Source organism: Dendrobium catenatum, unplaced genomic scaffold (genome assembly GCF_001605985.2).
Source record: "Dendrobium catenatum unplaced genomic scaffold, ASM160598v2 fragScaff_scaffold_621, whole genome shotgun sequence".
NCBI lineage: Eukaryota > Viridiplantae > Streptophyta > Magnoliopsida > Asparagales > Orchidaceae > Dendrobium > Dendrobium catenatum.
In genome coordinates this window covers 3,078,641-3,095,371 of record NW_021319083.1, presented here as the reverse complement: position 1 = coordinate 3,095,371, position 16,731 = coordinate 3,078,641, and the positions used below count along the sequence as shown (strand labels likewise).

Below are 16,731 nucleotides of genomic sequence, written 5' to 3'. Positions count from 1 at the left end.
ATGGTCAAATCTCGTATGTTCCCCAATAACTTCAAATAATTGAGTAATGAATCAATATGATATGATATGATTTAAATTTGTCCCTGTAAACAAACATTTATCACAGGTATACAATATACCCTTGGATGAAGTAACCTATGGCTGTCGACAAGGATCCTTTTGTTATGTTGGGTCGAATACCTCCTCTAAGTAGACTAGGAATCATGATGACCCGGGATCTTAACCTGGTCAATCATCACTCCCCCCACCATCCGCTTTAAGTGCAAGGTGGTGAATTCCAAATTTTAAATATTAGAAATCTAAATGCTAAAACATATTGCTACTCTATGCTAGCTTCTATATATCTATTTAATGACTAGTCTTAATTGAAAGTTCTCTCTCGTTATCTGGAGGGGTAATTAACTATAGAGGTTTGCACCTATAGGAAACCTGAACTTAGATCATAAAGTCCTTATAAATTGAGGGCAAATCTTTGAGTAATGTCTTATTCAAAATCCAATCTGTCTTCTGAAATTTTACACCGCAACTTAAATGTTAAAATTTTCCTTGATGACCCGAAAAAAGAAAGAAAAGGATTCGCAAAGAGGTCGGGGCACGAATTTTTGGAGCCCACACTCATATGAGTGTGGAAATGATTCTACAGCTATTAGTTTTGGAGGTCCTAACAATTTTATTATTAGCCTACTATAAAAGAAGATATTAAGGTCTTTGTTATAAGTTGTAAACACTATCAAATGCATGGGCAAGTAATTCATCAGCATTGGTAACCTCTTTAGCACATCACCTATATGTGGCTATTTAGACTTAATTGAACCTTTTTCTATTGCATCTCTCTCACACCATTTTGCTTTATCTATGGTGAATTATTTTACTAAGTGGGTCGAAGAAACAACCTTATACAAGCATATAATTAAAGTTATAATCATTTTTTTTGCAAGTTAGAATTGTTCATAAGATTTGACCCATCTCTCGCCATCACACCGACAATAGGTCATCTTTCTACTAACAACCATTTAGATAATACTCCATTCTAATGTTGTTCTTTGGATGTCCTAATAATAATCTTTGTATCATTAATGCAGAGATATTCTATTGATCAATGTATTCATTCCCTTGATCAATCATCGTCATCTAAAATGTCTAGAAATGATGAGGTGGTGGTGTTAAATAAAAAATAAAAGTACTGTGGTAGATCTTAAGGAATTGGGAGACATCCAAAACACTGAAGAGATAGAAAATGTATCTTCAAAGGCTCATAACACAAAAATGGAGTACTAGAGTTGGTCCTCGCATCGATTTATTGAGAGAATACCCTTCTGATCTGCAATGCAATACAGTCGAATAGGCCAATCTTTCACCAACCACCCATAATTGGTTTTAAACTCCATTCCCTTCTCCTTGACCCAGACCTCATGTGAGGCTTTCTCCACAACTAGCTCAAATGTGTGTGTTCATGTTCTAACAATCTCATTTACACTCCCAAACTCAGAAAAAAAAAAAAACAAAGTGCGAATTTTGATTAGCAATGAAGTAAAACAATACGTCAACATTGGCTAAGTTTTTTTTTTGTGGATTGAAGCACAATTTTTATAGGTAAATGCAAGTTCATGGTTGAGGAAGAGGAAATATCAAATTCTTTGATAAAGATGGTTGCTTATATAAGCATTGGCATGTTAATTTGATAGCATAGATACTCATCGAGTAAAAAGCTCAATAGTGAAGATGAATTGGGTGTATAATTTTTTTATGTTATCGAACTTTTTTAATGAATTTCTTTCCAATTCAAGTAATCATTTAATCAAACATAATGTAATGAAGTTATAACAATAACTACATACAATGGAAACAACAAATATAATATATAAAATAATGCGCGAAAGCTAAGAACACACTTTCAAGATTTAAAATATAAACATATTAGTAATATGTGCACATGTTTACACAACAAACAATATATGATATGATATATTGAACTGAGTTATCAATTTTAAGTACAAAATGAATAATGTAATCTTCAATTACAACTACGTTAACTTATTTTTAAGTTGATTCTATAGATGTTATAACACAACGAAGTAACGACATTGAATGAATTATTAATCTATTAAGAATGTCCAAAGCATAAAAAGATAATAACACTGCACAAACTTATACGTGAAAATAATTTTTGCCAAACACCAAGATAAGAATATCCACAAAATAGATTATGTTAATACAAGTGAATCTAAATCTAAAGTACAAGCATATAACTACTAAGCATAATGAAAAATAGTTATCTTAACTCAAGAGATTTTATCACCTTAATTAACATAAAAGAACCAAGCATAATAATGGTAATATAAATTTATAAGTAAGAATATTTTATAAAGCAAGATGAATAAGATCAATATGACAATATCATGTGATTCAAGTAGGTTGTAAGCCCATAGACCAATTTTTAATGAGAATGTTTTGATGTTGATATAATAGTGCTTGAGTTTAATAAAATGGTTTCATATATTCTCTTTTATAGATAATATTATTGATAATACATTTCGTAACTTAATTTTAAATTTTATTGTATCATTTTTTATTTTTAAAATTTTATTAATGTGCACCATGTGCACTTGCAGTGCATTTATACTAGTATAAAGTTATAACACTTTTTTTTGCAAGTTAGAATTGTTCATAAGATTTGACCCATCTCTCATCATCACCACTGACAACAGATCATCTTTCTACTAACAATCATTTAGATATGCACAATAAAATGCATTTGACATGTGTAGATGTGTTATGTGAATGATAAAAAAATGATGAAACTATGTTTGATACATTTGATTATTGAGATCCTCTGGCTCTTCTTTATGGAGGACATTATTTTGTTATGAAAAATTCTCTCCTTTGAATCTAGTGGTTTTGTAATATTAAACTTTATGTAATGGAAATCTTATACTTATAAATGTTACTGTAAGCCTATAGAGCATGAACTAGGTTGGGCAAAGGAGCCAAGCTTAAAAATTAATTGTACATCAATAATTAGTTTGAGCAGTTGTTAGCAAGCATAACATTTTTATGATGGGATTTATAAACTTTTTTGACAAGCTATTAAGGTTTCGTTTGGGACGGCTTTCTTACTGCTTCTAAAAGCAACTTTTAAGTATAAAAATTTTAATTTTTATCCTGGAAAGCTGCTTTGAGAAGCAATAAAAAAGTCATCCCAAACGAAACCTAAGATGTTAAAGACTACCTATAACAACTTTCTGATCAACAACAAATACTTCATTTTCTAACCCTAACTCCATAGGCAAAACTGTGTGTGCTGAGACTAGGTAATTGCCAACTCTCAAAATTAATTTTAAAATTTAAAAGTAATGATAATCTTAGAATTTTCCCCCTCTCAACAAAATTTATTTGCCCCTCTAAAAATATCAAGTTTTGAGGAATTATCCATTATTTGGGGGAGTTAAAGATTTATCTCTTGCTGTGTTTTTATAGCTCCATGAATTTTTTTCTTGGGTGCTTATGCATTTAAGTACCAGCATAGCATTTGTTCATTAAAATTTTAATGAATTTTCATTTTTTTCTCTTATCCTACATGTTTATTATTTTGGCAATAATTTTGTGAACTACTACTATCACATCAGGGAGAGTTTTTTTGCAGTGAGAACTGTCAAGTATCAATTACATATTAGAATGAGTGATGATTATATTTGAGAAAAAAGTATTTGATTTGATTCTCAATGGAGCTGTAATTCAATATTATCAATAAATAAATAAATAAATAAATTGCAAAGCTTATAATAATTCATTAATTCATCAATCATAATAAAATACTAGATTTTATTTTAATGATATCTTCCACATTTTTTTTTCTTACCTAATTATTTATATTAGGAGTTTGCCCACCCTCAATAGAGAGGCTAGTATTACCCTTGGTTAACTCTATATTGGTTTGCAGAAGGCTAGTCGCAAACTTAACAACGATTCATAAAGAGTAACTATTGAATCATAAACTCTAATAATAAAAGTGAAGTATTTCTTGTTATTTTTATTAAATGTATTTTTTTGCAAAACAAATTCATTCCTTAATTCAAAGGATATTTTAGCATTATATAAAATAAATACGTAAACAAAATTAAATTAATTTTCATTAAATTATAATATTATTATATTTTGAGATATTTAGCTGGAGTAGCCTATAACGTGCCTTCCAACATCTTTAGCACAACTTTCTTATTGCTTTAGGAGTTTTCTAATGTACAAATTTCTAACTCAAAAAAAATTATGTACTAAAATATTACTTTATAAAATAGTAATAAAAGCGTCGCAAATAAAATCTTAGTTATGATGACTAAATATACATTCTTGCATTAAGCTTAAATAAATAATTAAACTAATTTCCAATATTTGTAATAATCAAAATTGAGTTCATCATATATGAGTTTATGAGGCCTATAATTTTTTTTAATTATTATTATGACAAACTTTGCAAAATAAATAATATGATTAACATTATCAATAACCTCATTCTTACACATTGCAAATAATATTAAAAAAAATTTTACAATATTCTTTAGATGAAATAATAATAATAATAATTCACATTATGCAAAAGTCAAATCCAATAAATTCTCATTCATTAAAATTTGTAAACGTTTCTACTAATTGGTACATGATAATTTAGTCAAATTTAAACGCTCTAAAAGGTGCAAAACTAAGCATTTCAACAGGTACAGCTTCCACATTCATTTCATTCCAAAAAATTGTCCTAAATTCATACATCTGCAATTAGTCAAAGCATAGAGAAAATATTAGGCAGACGAAGTCCGGACAAGAGTTACATTCAGATTGTGAATGTACATTATGTATAAAAATGCATTAAATATTTTTGCATACAATATGCGCATATTGTATACACTAATATGTCTGAACGTAATTCTTCGTCCGGACTCCGCACATAATAATTTCTCCAAAGCAAGACAAAATAAAATGCAAGTACTCCCATTTTGTCTCATGAGTGCTATAAAAACAAAAAAGAACTAGCACAATTCCATTAATGTAGAAGGAAAATTACTAATACAAGTAACAACTCAAGTTTTGTTTGGAATAGTTTTCTTACTGTTTTATAAAACAGCTTTTTAATATAAAAATTTTTTGGACGAAAATTTTTTGTTCTTAAAAACTGCTTTAAAAAACAATAAAAAAGTTATCCCAAACAAAATCTCAGTCAGAAAAAAAGGCCAATTGAGAGCAGAAAACTCTATGTATGCAGAGAAACATAAAGACTAACAAAGGGCATACTAGACTAGACCTGTAAACAGTTACAGGACCAACACTAATGCAGAGGTACAACACTATTGAGGTGCACTATCAATGTTGAGCGAGTCTATGAAAGTTAACTATATTGAACAATGTAAGAAGATAATTAAGAGAAAAATGAGAAAGTTCAAGATCAAGGAACTTAACAAGTTTAAAACAAACTAAAGGCTTCATTTAGGACGGTTTTATTACTGTTTTTTAAAGTAGCTTTTAATACAAAAATTAAAAATTTTGTATTAAAAAAACTATTTTAAGAAGCAAGAAAAAAGCTGTCCCAAACGAAGCCTAAATAACATGACCAAAACTTAGGTATCATTTGAAACAACTTTCTTACTGCTTTCTAAAATTATTTTCTAATACAAAATTTTTAATTCAAAAAATTTTTATACTAAAAAATAAAAAGAAAACTATTCCAAACAAAACCTTAGATTATGTAAAAGATTAAACGGACTATGAAGTTTTAAGGTTGATTCTCAAAATAGCAAGAAGAGCAGTGGCTTCTTGTGAGAAAATATGTAATAGGTGGCAAGCTGGATTGAGTTATTTATTGAATCTCCAACATTTTAAAGAACTGGGTGCTACAAAATGTACTGATTTGACTGGCAAAGGCATTTAGTGAAGGAGGAAACTCACACTAATCCAAATGAAAGGCTAATGAGTTTTTGAATGGTCCACAGGACCACAGAGCCAAACCTTCATAGTCAACATCGAAAATATTGCTGAGACCATCCCACAATTTGAAAAGTCATGAAAAAAGGCAGGAAATCTCACTATCATAAATAGGATCAATAACCAAACTATTATAGAAATATTGAAGAAATTGCCTCTAAATCAGGAGCATAAAGTCTTGAACATAAATTAATGGAGAAAAAAAGGATAAGTAGTTATAAAGAAAGGAGAAAAAATAATTAATAGACATAAACAGGGGAAAGCTAATAAAATACAATAAGAGATCCTTATTTTTTTCTTAGCTACACTAAGGGGAAGCTCATAATATTCACTCGTTAGAAGCAATAAACATCAAACCAACTATATATAGATAGTATATAAACACAGATAAGATTTGATTAGGCCCCTTCAGGCCCATAAAACAAGTTCGACTTAAATTTTAAGCACACCCCCCCAAAAGTTCCATATAATAAATAAAGTAGCTGATCAGATAGAAGTTTTAATGAGATTGTATTCAAACCATTAGAATTCTCTATCAGGGAAGAGGATTGGTGCGACTAGAGACCAGATGAAGAGTGCTGCGGTAGCCCAACCAGTCACAATCCTTACCCACACGGACGGCCACCCGACATCGACCAACTTCCCGCTCTCGCCGACCGTGCTCGACCAGCCGGTAAGGAGCATTGCAGAATACATACTAGCCAAAGAGAAGATGAGATGGAAAAATGAATATGAGTACGAGACTGGAACGGATTCTTCCTTTTTCATGTCCTGTTCCTCGACTTTGTCGAAGGGAAGCAAAGGCTTTTCAGAACCTATCGAAAGGAACACCAAGTGTAGAGATCAGAAAATGTTGAATGAAGATGATTGCTATAGTATTCCTATATTATAAAATTCGTTGGTCTTACTAGCGCGAGGAGAAGTTGGTGGTGAGAGAAGAGTGGTGGAAGAACCAGCGCGGACGGCAGAGTACACGACGGAGAGGACGGTCGTTAGCAAGCCAATGGTAAGGCTTCCAGTGGAGACAGCTTTTGAGTGCTTGTGAAAACTATTACACTCGTAATCCCGTGGCTCACTCACAAGACCACTGTAGCAAAGATAGGTGCAGTAGAGAGAGATTACAGAAGCAGGAAGTAGGCTACCGTTAACCTGCAGGAATAAGTAGAATTATCTGCCAAGTCTCCCGTAAAAAAATAAAACTGGTATGCATGGTTTTATCAAGTGATGAAAAATCAAAATTTGATTGATAGAATTGAAGTAACATCAGGTGAAGGGTCCATTTGGGGCAGGTTCTTGACAGTTTTTTTGTCCTTAAAACTGTCACAGTTATGTTTAATTACAACTTGTTTGCCACTTTTCAAATATTTTTGTAGTGGAACAGCTCTCAATTAGATTTGCTAGTGTGTGATAATTGGAAGAAAATTGTCATCTTGTTTTCTTTTAAGGGAACCAATATTTAACACGAACAGAAATTTCAATTAACTTATTATTCTTGTAACAATTCTACAGTTTATTTCACAAAGCTGCAGCCGCCCAAACAGACCTAAAGAAAATACACAAGTAAATCAGGGTGTGGAATGCCTGCATGAATTGAATGATAAGACAAGGTACAAATATCCTAATGACTAAAAAGATCTAGATATGAAGGCAGCAGATTTGCAAGGAAGCAAAGGTAACAAAGAAGGTGCAAGATTTAATAACTTCTATAGTGAGCAAGACAACAAAATGAAAAATTAGTGAATAAAGCATTTAAGGAACAGACAAACTTTTATTATCAAAAGCTATGCTTTGTGAGACTTGAATTCTTACAAGTACATTTTCCACCATCTAATCGTAATAATGTTATTTAATAGCATAGGCAAGGGAGGTTGGGAAAAACCAAAAGATTAAAAAGCTAGTTGAAATCTGCAGTAAGCATCAACATAATGGGGACATGGGGATACAATATTATACATTCCCAGCACCTCTCCACTCTTTCCAAAAGTATATTAGATATACAAAACATACATTACTTGATGCAATAAAAAAGATCACAAAATTTCATACAAATTGGGACATCCTTCCAAAATACCACACTTTGACAAAATACAACAATTAAACGTAACATAACTTAACTTTTATAATAGAAAGACGACACATACAAACTAAGAACATAGAAACACCTAAAAATGCTTTTACATCGCTTCAGAAGAAAGATACAAGTGGCATGGAACTTGCGAAGAGAAGAAAGAGATAAGAAGCCCAAGACGAAATCGAAGAGAGGACAAGCTCGCAAGTTTTCCCGAGAAGAAGAGAAAAGGAACTAGCTCGCAAGCTTTTCCAAGAAGAAATCCGCAGGTTTTGCTGTCCAAAAACCAGTCTGTAATCTCATTTTATCAACAAAACAACTCATATTTATAGTTGAAAAGAGGCAGCCAAATAGCTCAAAATACTTCCAGTCGGACCAATTAGAACAGGAAACAGAAGGCCAAAAGGCTGTCAAGGAGTAGCACCTGAAGGGCCACAAGGGGGACAGGAATGGCACCCACAGAGAACCAGAACAGGAAGCCGAGGGGGGGAGGGGGAACCAGACAGAGGAACCGAAAGGCCAGCAAAGAGGAGGAGGAGGGGGGGGGGGGAGACGGAAGAACCAAGACACCACAATAATGAGCTGAAAAAGACATTCCACTAAACATTAATGAGTTGAATTTAAAAGAGGATATAGCAGCTCATCTAAGCATCAACATAATGGCGACATGGGTATACAATATTATACATTCCCAGCACCTCTCCACTCTTTCCAAAAGTATATTAGATATACAAAACATACATTACTTGATGCAATAAAAAAGATCACAAAATTTCATACAAATTGGGACATCCTTCCAAAATACCACACTTCGAAAAAATACAACAATTAAACGTAACATAACTTAACTTTTATAATAGAAAGAGGACACATACAAACTTAGAACATAGAAACACCTAAAAATGCTTTTACATCGCTTCAGAAGAAAGATACAAGTGGCTCTACCCCTACCTTTCTTAATATAAGTCAAATCTAATACCTCTACTCTCTTAACTGGGTCGTCGGAAGGCCGCCTTTTTATGTGACCAAACCATCTAAGGCGACTCTCTCTAATCTTATCTTCTACTGGAGCTACTCCAACCTTTTCACGTATATGCTCATTTCGTATCCTATCTCTAAGGGTAAAGCCACTCATCCATCTAAGCATCCTCATCTCTGCCACACTTAAGTGCAATTCCAAATTGAATAAAAAAAAAGTTCAATTTCCTATGAGGAAAATTGAAAAATTACAAAATATAACAATCAGCAGCCCACAAAATTTTACCATGCCACTGCCTACTTAGATCAAGCAGTAACATAAAAATGCAAAATATAGACCACTTTGGGTAAAAAAAATAGCCTCTGCATCAAATTTTGAGTTCTTATCAGGCTATTAATATGGAATGAATCCACTTTAAACTTTCATTATCCAACCCTGTACATATACATTTTAAAACAAATACAGCATTAATTAGGCTGAAAAGTATCATGGTCATCATAATCATCATCATTATCATTATAATAATTATTACGGATAATTTTACAAATCCTAAACTCTATACTTGTTGGTTGTTATTTTGAGTGTTAAATCTAGTTTGATCATATCATTTTTACACAACCTTTGTCCATGCTAACTATAATCGATCTCTTTTCCTTTCAAATATTTTTCTATTTAAATTAATTTAAAATTTTTATTAGTGCATCTTTTACCCACCATTATAAGTCAAAACACCCAAGTCTATTCTTCAAGATCTTTCTCATTAATAAATGCTACTCCCATGACGATCTAGGAGGCTCTAGGATCAAAATTTCACAATGCAGAGCCAAAAAAACACGAACTATCTCTAAAACACTACAAAACAAGCTTTGATGCCTTTCAGAAAAATGTAGAAAATTTCTTCCGAATAACCTTCCAAAAGTAATGATAAAGATGTCTAGAAAGTTCAAAACCTCACATTCAAATATAGGAGAAAGAAAGTTTATTACATGTTTAAATTCATCAATAGAATTTCAAGGACTCCAGCCACATAAAGAGGAAGAAAATGATGATTTAAACCCCAATGAAGATATTCAAAGAAATATTCAAGGGCCATTTCTCAATTCACTACATAAAAAGAGGCTTGGATCGTAAAGTATGTAGGCACGTAACCATTTCTAATTTCCACAAAAATTAGCTACTTTTTTTCTTATTTTCTTATAAAATAAATTGTACAGGTTATAAGGTAAGGGATTGTTTCATCTACTAAATTATGTAGTATGGTGATTCAGAACTAATCCTTATCATTTAGCATTATCATGTGTTTTAGGCTATCACTGTAAATAATATCATTTATTAGGTCTTTTTCATAAAAATTAAAAATACAAGTCATCTTGATTTCAAGAACCTCTTGCTCTCCTAGCTAGTCACAGGGCTTTCTCCTATAGCCTTGCTAATCTCAACCCTCTCAATTTCTCTTAAATACTAAAGCCTTCTACGAACTTTCTCTCAACCTTCGACTCTTTTTCTCTGGCTTCCTCTATCTACGTGAGGATATATGGAGTACATAAGCAAAAAAGCTATCAAGATAGAAGGTTACAAATAATAAAAGAAGAGGCAAAAAGCAAGAAAGAAAATTTACTATAAGGGATTACCCATCATCAAGTTCTCGAGTATTAAATAAACCATAATCTTTCTCTAGTTAATATGCTAATTGTGTTTGCTATTTCAAGTCAAAGTTCTCTATGCTGATCTTAGGTTGGCCGATTTTTGTGAGTTTCTTTGGTAAACATGTAAACTCTACTTTGCTAAATACTAAGGAGTAAGAAACAAACTCATTATTCCCATCTTAGATTGAATAATGTCTTTGGGTAGTTTATATTGTAGTCATCTCATGACTACAACATAGCATATTGCATGCATCCTAAACTACATAAATCATATAACCCAAGAACTCCCATTATGATCATGTCCATTGAGAAGACTAGGCCTCCCTTGGTTGATCTGAATCACATAGTACTTCTCATGTGATCATTTCTCAATCTATAATTTACCCTTAGTTTTCCCACACAAACATCTTCACAAATTCAATTCTGCCATTCTCAATTTGGCAATAGAAAATTCCTTTATCATCTAACATTCTAATCCATAACATATAAAAGATCCAAAATACCTCGTTATTAAAACTAGTGATCATATTTATTCTATATAAAAGAAAATTTGTAGCAGTAGGAAATATAGATAAATTTACCGAAGGGAGAAAAAAGGTTGAGAAAAATGAGACCAAAAAACAGAAAAAGTTGGCATGAAAAAGGAGAAAAAAGAAATAATAAAACTAGTCATATAAGCCCAGCCCAAAAAATAAAAATTACCTTTGGATGCAGTGCAACCACTGCAAAAACAAAAACAAGGACCAATGTTAAAACAATAAGGAAGGAGTTGAGCCCACAATCATGGCCCGAAGGAGTGAACCAGTGAAACAAGAACCCTGAGAAGGTAAATGTGGCCACATAACAAACTAGTGATACAACAAGCAATGCCATGTACCTGTAGTATGAAGTAAAACAAACTCTTTAGATCCAATGATAACGTTAAATAGCACAGTAAATATCAAATGCACCATCACATGCATGAAGTCAAGAAAACTTCAATACTTACCAGAATTGTTCATCTTTGCTAACCCAACTATCATTCCATCCATGTACAAAATCTAACAAGAGAACAACTTGAACTAGAAGAAAGAACCCTGACCCGAATTTAGATATTGACTCTGCAAGGGAAAAAAAAGCATTCTTACAGACAAGCATACCACCTATGTAACGCAAAAAGAATATGCAAACATAAATAAATTTAATGTAACTTAATCAGCTACAGTGAAAAAGGAATATTGCTTCCCTAGCAATGGAATGTCACTATCACAATTAAGAACAATCTCAATCGTAGCACAAAGGAGTAATCTGCAGAGAATGCAACACTGCAAAACTGCCTTGATAAGACAGTTTGCTAAATTCATCTAAAAAATGGGTGCAAAAGTAGTCTAGTTTTCCAAAAAAAAAATGATGAAGTGCCGAGCAGTCTGCCTATTAAAGCGAATCAATAAAAGGTCATTATAATCTCTTTCATTCAATAAAATATGAAACCTCATCCTCATTCATCTTTAAATAGTCAAAGTTCGGTCATAAGTTGCAACACTAGATTCCTTCACTTTTTTCCTTTGTGTCACACCTCATCCATGGATCCAACAAACTATTTTGGTCAGTGCATTCACCAAAAATGCTTTAAACTAAATCATAATTCATGATAAGATATATGCTATCAGATAATAAATGGGACTAAGACTAAGCTTATCATTTTTCAATGCTTATAATACCTTATTCCAGCTATTGGTCGTACAATTTACTAGAGCAGTAGAGCCAATGCAGACGTAAATATGACACATAAAGTAAAAAAGGTCTTGTTAAGGAACTGCCCGATAGTTTTTGTTTAGTACCAAGAGTTAGTGGATACAAAAAAACCTTCAACGTCTCTATTTTTTAGGATTATGAAAAGAGAAGAATACATCTCTGAGTGTTTATGGCAAAGATGACCTATAAGCTTATTTACGAGATCTTCTAAGATTGTTAAATCAACCACACAGTTTAAACTTTTGAATGCACCATTTTGTGTTTTCTTGTCAAAATGCATGTTTTATAGTGCTAATTTGCTTTTAAATGTGCCAAGTAACACAAAATTGTGACTATATATACCATTCACAACCAAGAGATTTGAAACAAACCATAATTTGTGGTGAAAAATTATCAAAGTAGCATACCAAACCATCATTTTGAAGCAAACAAATTCTACAAACAATAATATGTAGAACAGCTCGGACACCTATACTCATAAATGAATGCAATATATAACATGATTCTTGAATTCAATGATCCATATTCAATCCAGCAAAGCAATTTTCACTTCTAAATCGTTTGAAACATAACTTGTAAGATATATGAGATCAATTTAAAGATCTAAAAAAAAAAAAAAAAACTCACTAAAAAAATTCACTTCCCATTACATCTAGAGAAACATACAACAACAACAACAACAACAACATCAAGCCATTATCCCACTATGTGGGGTCGGCTACATAAATTTTTCTCCATTGTGACCGGTTAAAAGTCAAATTCTCATCTAAATCTAAAAAAGAAAGGTCATTACCAATATTTCCTAACCAAGTATTTTTTAGGTCGACCTCTACCTTTCCTAACATAAGTCAAATTTAATAAATCTACTTTCCTAACTGGGTCATCAGAAGGGCGCCATTTTATGTGACCAAACCATCTAAGGTGACTCTCTCTAATCTTATCTTTCACTGGAGCTACTCCAACCTTTTCACGAGTATATTCATTTCATATCCTATCTTTAAAAGTAAAGCCACTCATCCACCAGAGCATCCTCATCTCTGCAACATTTAACTTAATATTATACTTCTCTTTTAATGACCAACATTCAGTGCCATAAAGCAATGCACGTCTCACTAACATCTTATAGAATTTTCCTTAAGTTTGAGAGGGACTTTTTTATCACACAACAAGCCCGATGCATTCCTCCACTTCAACCATCCAACTTGACTTTTGCTAATAATATCCCCATCTATTTCACCATCACTTTGAACAATAGAACCAAGATATCTAAAAAGAGTGCTCTTATTAATGACTTGATCGCCCAAAGTCACAATCCCCCCACTAGATCTATTATTATTAAAATTACACTCCATATATTCAATTTTAGATCTACTCAAACAAAAGCCTTTAGACTCTAAGGTTCACCTCCATAATTCAAGTTTACCGTGAACTCCCCCTCTAGTCTTATCAACAAGAAGAATATCATCAGGGAAAAACATGCACCAAGGTACAACCTCTTGCAAATGTCTAGTTAGAACATTCATGACTAAAGAAAAAAGATATGGGCTTAAGGTTGATCCTTGATGTATCCATCTGAAATAAAAAAATACTTGGTCAAACTATCTTGCGTTTGAACACAACACTGCCATTACCAGGTCCCAAGTCTTTGATGAGAAAAGTGGAGGGTTGTGTTAGGTAGTCGACAGCTAGCGTAAAACTTGCCGAATAATCATGACATGAATCCTTTAATACATCTAGAGAAATATGGAGACTAGACTTTTTTTTTTAAATAAAAACAACAAACAAAGAATGGGGATTTTTAAAATACCGTAGTTCATCGAATATCATAATTACATCTATAAGGTTAAATGAATTGGTATGCACAACAAAAGAAGGCACTCCAATTACTTGTTATTCTCCCACTCCAAGCTTGCTAACTGTACCTAATTAATACAGCTGAAATGTAGTGTATGATATTCTTGAATGTTCAGGCCTAAGAATAACAAGATTTTCAGATCATGCATCCTACATGCTTTTATCTCATAAAATTTACAAACTACAAAAAAGTGCCTAAGATTAGGAAGTTTCAATATAAATAGAGGTGAATCACAGAAATGGTCAATTAGATAATTAATGATGACAAGATCTTTTACTTGGCAAAAGATTTCAATCTATCCCTTAAATACTTACAAATGTTTCTGCCTTACGACACCATACTTATCTCCCTTTGTCCAAATGTAATAAATTTCATCTATTAGTTAATAAATTAATATAAATCATCCTTTTAATTTAAATTAGATTTACAATTAATTAAAATACAAGTTACTTTATTACCAAACTGCACATCATATTCATTAGCATTCTAGGTCCAATGTCTTTGGAATGAATACTAAATCATAAATGACTATATTACTTAACTATCTCAGTCCCACAGCCTATTACTTCCATTCTAAATTGAGAACAACAAAAAAAAATCATCTTCTGAAATTTTTTCAATAAAAAATTAAAATAAAATATCATTATCAACATAAAAATCCATGTCGAACTACAAACCACATCTATACCGTTTAGATCATTCTGCATCTAAATGTATCCAAGCCTACCTAGAAATAAATTTATGCAAGAAAGAAATTGTTAAGGAAAGAATGTGATTCAAGTAATATTTCCAAGAACCGGTTTATGGCAAGCCTAATCTGATTGTATGTTAAACACTGTGTTGCCAGGTTCTATCACACCAGTCATAGCAGTCATACCAGTGAAATCACAGTAAAGGGGACCTAATGCATTTTCAACTAAATCAAAAGTAGAGTAATTTTATTACAAATGTATTCCTTTAATAAAAAAAAAAATAAGACAGGTACCTAAAAACTGGAAAAAATCAGTGCAACAATCTAATTAGCAAATGAAAAGAATTTCCCATTACACAAATGTAAGAGATAAAAATAAATTGAGGAAAAAAAAACAGATCACAAACTAGAAATATCCTAAGTCAAAATGAACATATAAGCCAAAGACAAGTACTCACCATAGAAACTAACGACCCCATTGGGCACGAAGAACATGAGGAATACAATAACACACCAACAGAAAATCTTAGCCATCCACCCGCCATGGTGCAGACGATCGCGCGGGTCCTTCTGGTTCTTAATCCCCATCATTAAAACAGCCAGAATTGTGAAGAAAAGGAAGTTCCCCAGGCTCACCCTCAGAACCGCATCTGTCTCAAACCACTCCCTATCCGGCGTCTTGTGAAAGTGATTAATCCCTTCAAAGGATCCCCAGATCAAAAAATTAGAATCTATAAACTAATAGGAGTCAAAAGAGTGAAAGGAGCAGAGATATACATGGAAGGCTCTCCAATAGGGGGGCAGCAATCTCCCGGAGGATCCACGAGACGATGAGTGAGAGGCCGAAGAGGCCGCAGTAGGCGATCCGAGCTGAACGGCGGCCGATGCTCCCGACCGCTGACCGGCACGCCTCGCAGGCGCACGCCGCGCAACAAGAGGCGAGGCATGAAGCTGCCCACATCTTCGAACGACTACGGTAATGGAAATTCTCCGGCAATAACGCTTTGGAACCCTAACCCCTTGCAGCGGATCGAAGGAAAAAAAAAATCGCTTTGCCCTCACGACGACGACGACTGTGCAGAGTCCGGACGCCAATAAAATCGTGGATTGCTTTATAATTTTTTTTTTTTTAATGTTTTATTATTTTTTATTTTTTTCTATCCTGTAGTTTAGGGGCGTCAATTTGGGTTCATGAGTCAGGTTCGGGTCGAACCCCACTTGATCTTGACTAAAACGGGTCGACCCGAACCATACCTACTTAGCTAAATGGGTTCAGAATCAGAACCCGAACCCAACTCGGGCTGAACCCGCCCCAGGTCTACCCGACCCGCCAACCTCCCAGAATTTTTTTTTTTTCAAATTTTTTTTCTTTTTTACTTAAGCAAATTATTGAATATAAGAGAAACAATAAAATTTAAAATGTATTCACAATTTATTACAAATTACAACAATACAACTTACAAATTTCAAGTTAAAAAATATATTACAATTAACAATTTACAAATAGTCAAATACAAGTATACAACTTAACTAAATAGAGAGATCGAGGAGACGAGGAGTGCAAACCCTAAAACAGACGAACAGCAGAAGTGTGCTGCCTCTCGCTCGAAAGTTGAAACAAAGCAAATAATATAAGTAGTCGAGGGTTAGTCGGGTCACCAGCAGGTTAGTGGGTTGACCCGAACCCGACCCAAAATTTAAACGGATCAATAAATTAAACTCGAACCCGACTCGTTTAATTCACGGGTTGACCCAAAACCTGAATTATTCGGGTCGGGTTTGGGTCGA

At 33.0% G+C, this 16,731-nt stretch overlaps 1 protein-coding gene across 1 annotated transcript; it reads right to left on the bottom strand.

Moving 5' to 3' along the window:
* Positions 1 to 6,341: 6,341 nt before the first annotated feature.
* On the bottom strand, positions 6,342 to 16,038 carry LOC110106135 (probable serine incorporator). Its single transcript, XM_020835901.2, has 6 exons — positions 15,721 to 16,038; positions 15,402 to 15,641; positions 11,652 to 11,763; positions 11,366 to 11,540; positions 6,879 to 7,119; positions 6,342 to 6,785 (listed from the first exon to the last, which is right to left on the bottom strand). Exons 1-6 carry the CDS (start codon positions 15,902 to 15,904, stop codon positions 6,493 to 6,495), a joined length of 1,245 nt encoding a protein of 414 aa, XP_020691560.1. The 5' UTR covers positions 15,905 to 16,038; the 3' UTR covers positions 6,342 to 6,492.
* Between the last annotated feature and the right edge of the window lie 693 nt (positions 16,039 to 16,731).

What these genes read in the sequence shown, in the direction of transcription:
- LOC110106135 (XM_020835901.2), bottom strand. Translation starts at nt 15,904, where the DNA reads ATGTGGGCAGCTTCATGCCTCGCCTCTTGTTGCGCGGCGTGCGCCTGC. An exon ending in CCTATTGGAGAGCCTTCCAT is followed by an intron (nt 15,642 to 15,720) that starts GTATATCTCTGC and finishes GATCCTTTGAAG; the next exon opens with GGATTAATCACTTTCACAAG. An exon ending in AGCAAAGATGAACAATTCTG is followed by an intron (nt 11,541 to 11,651) that starts GTAAGTATTGAA and finishes TTCATACTACAG; the next exon opens with GTACATGGCATTGCTTGTTG.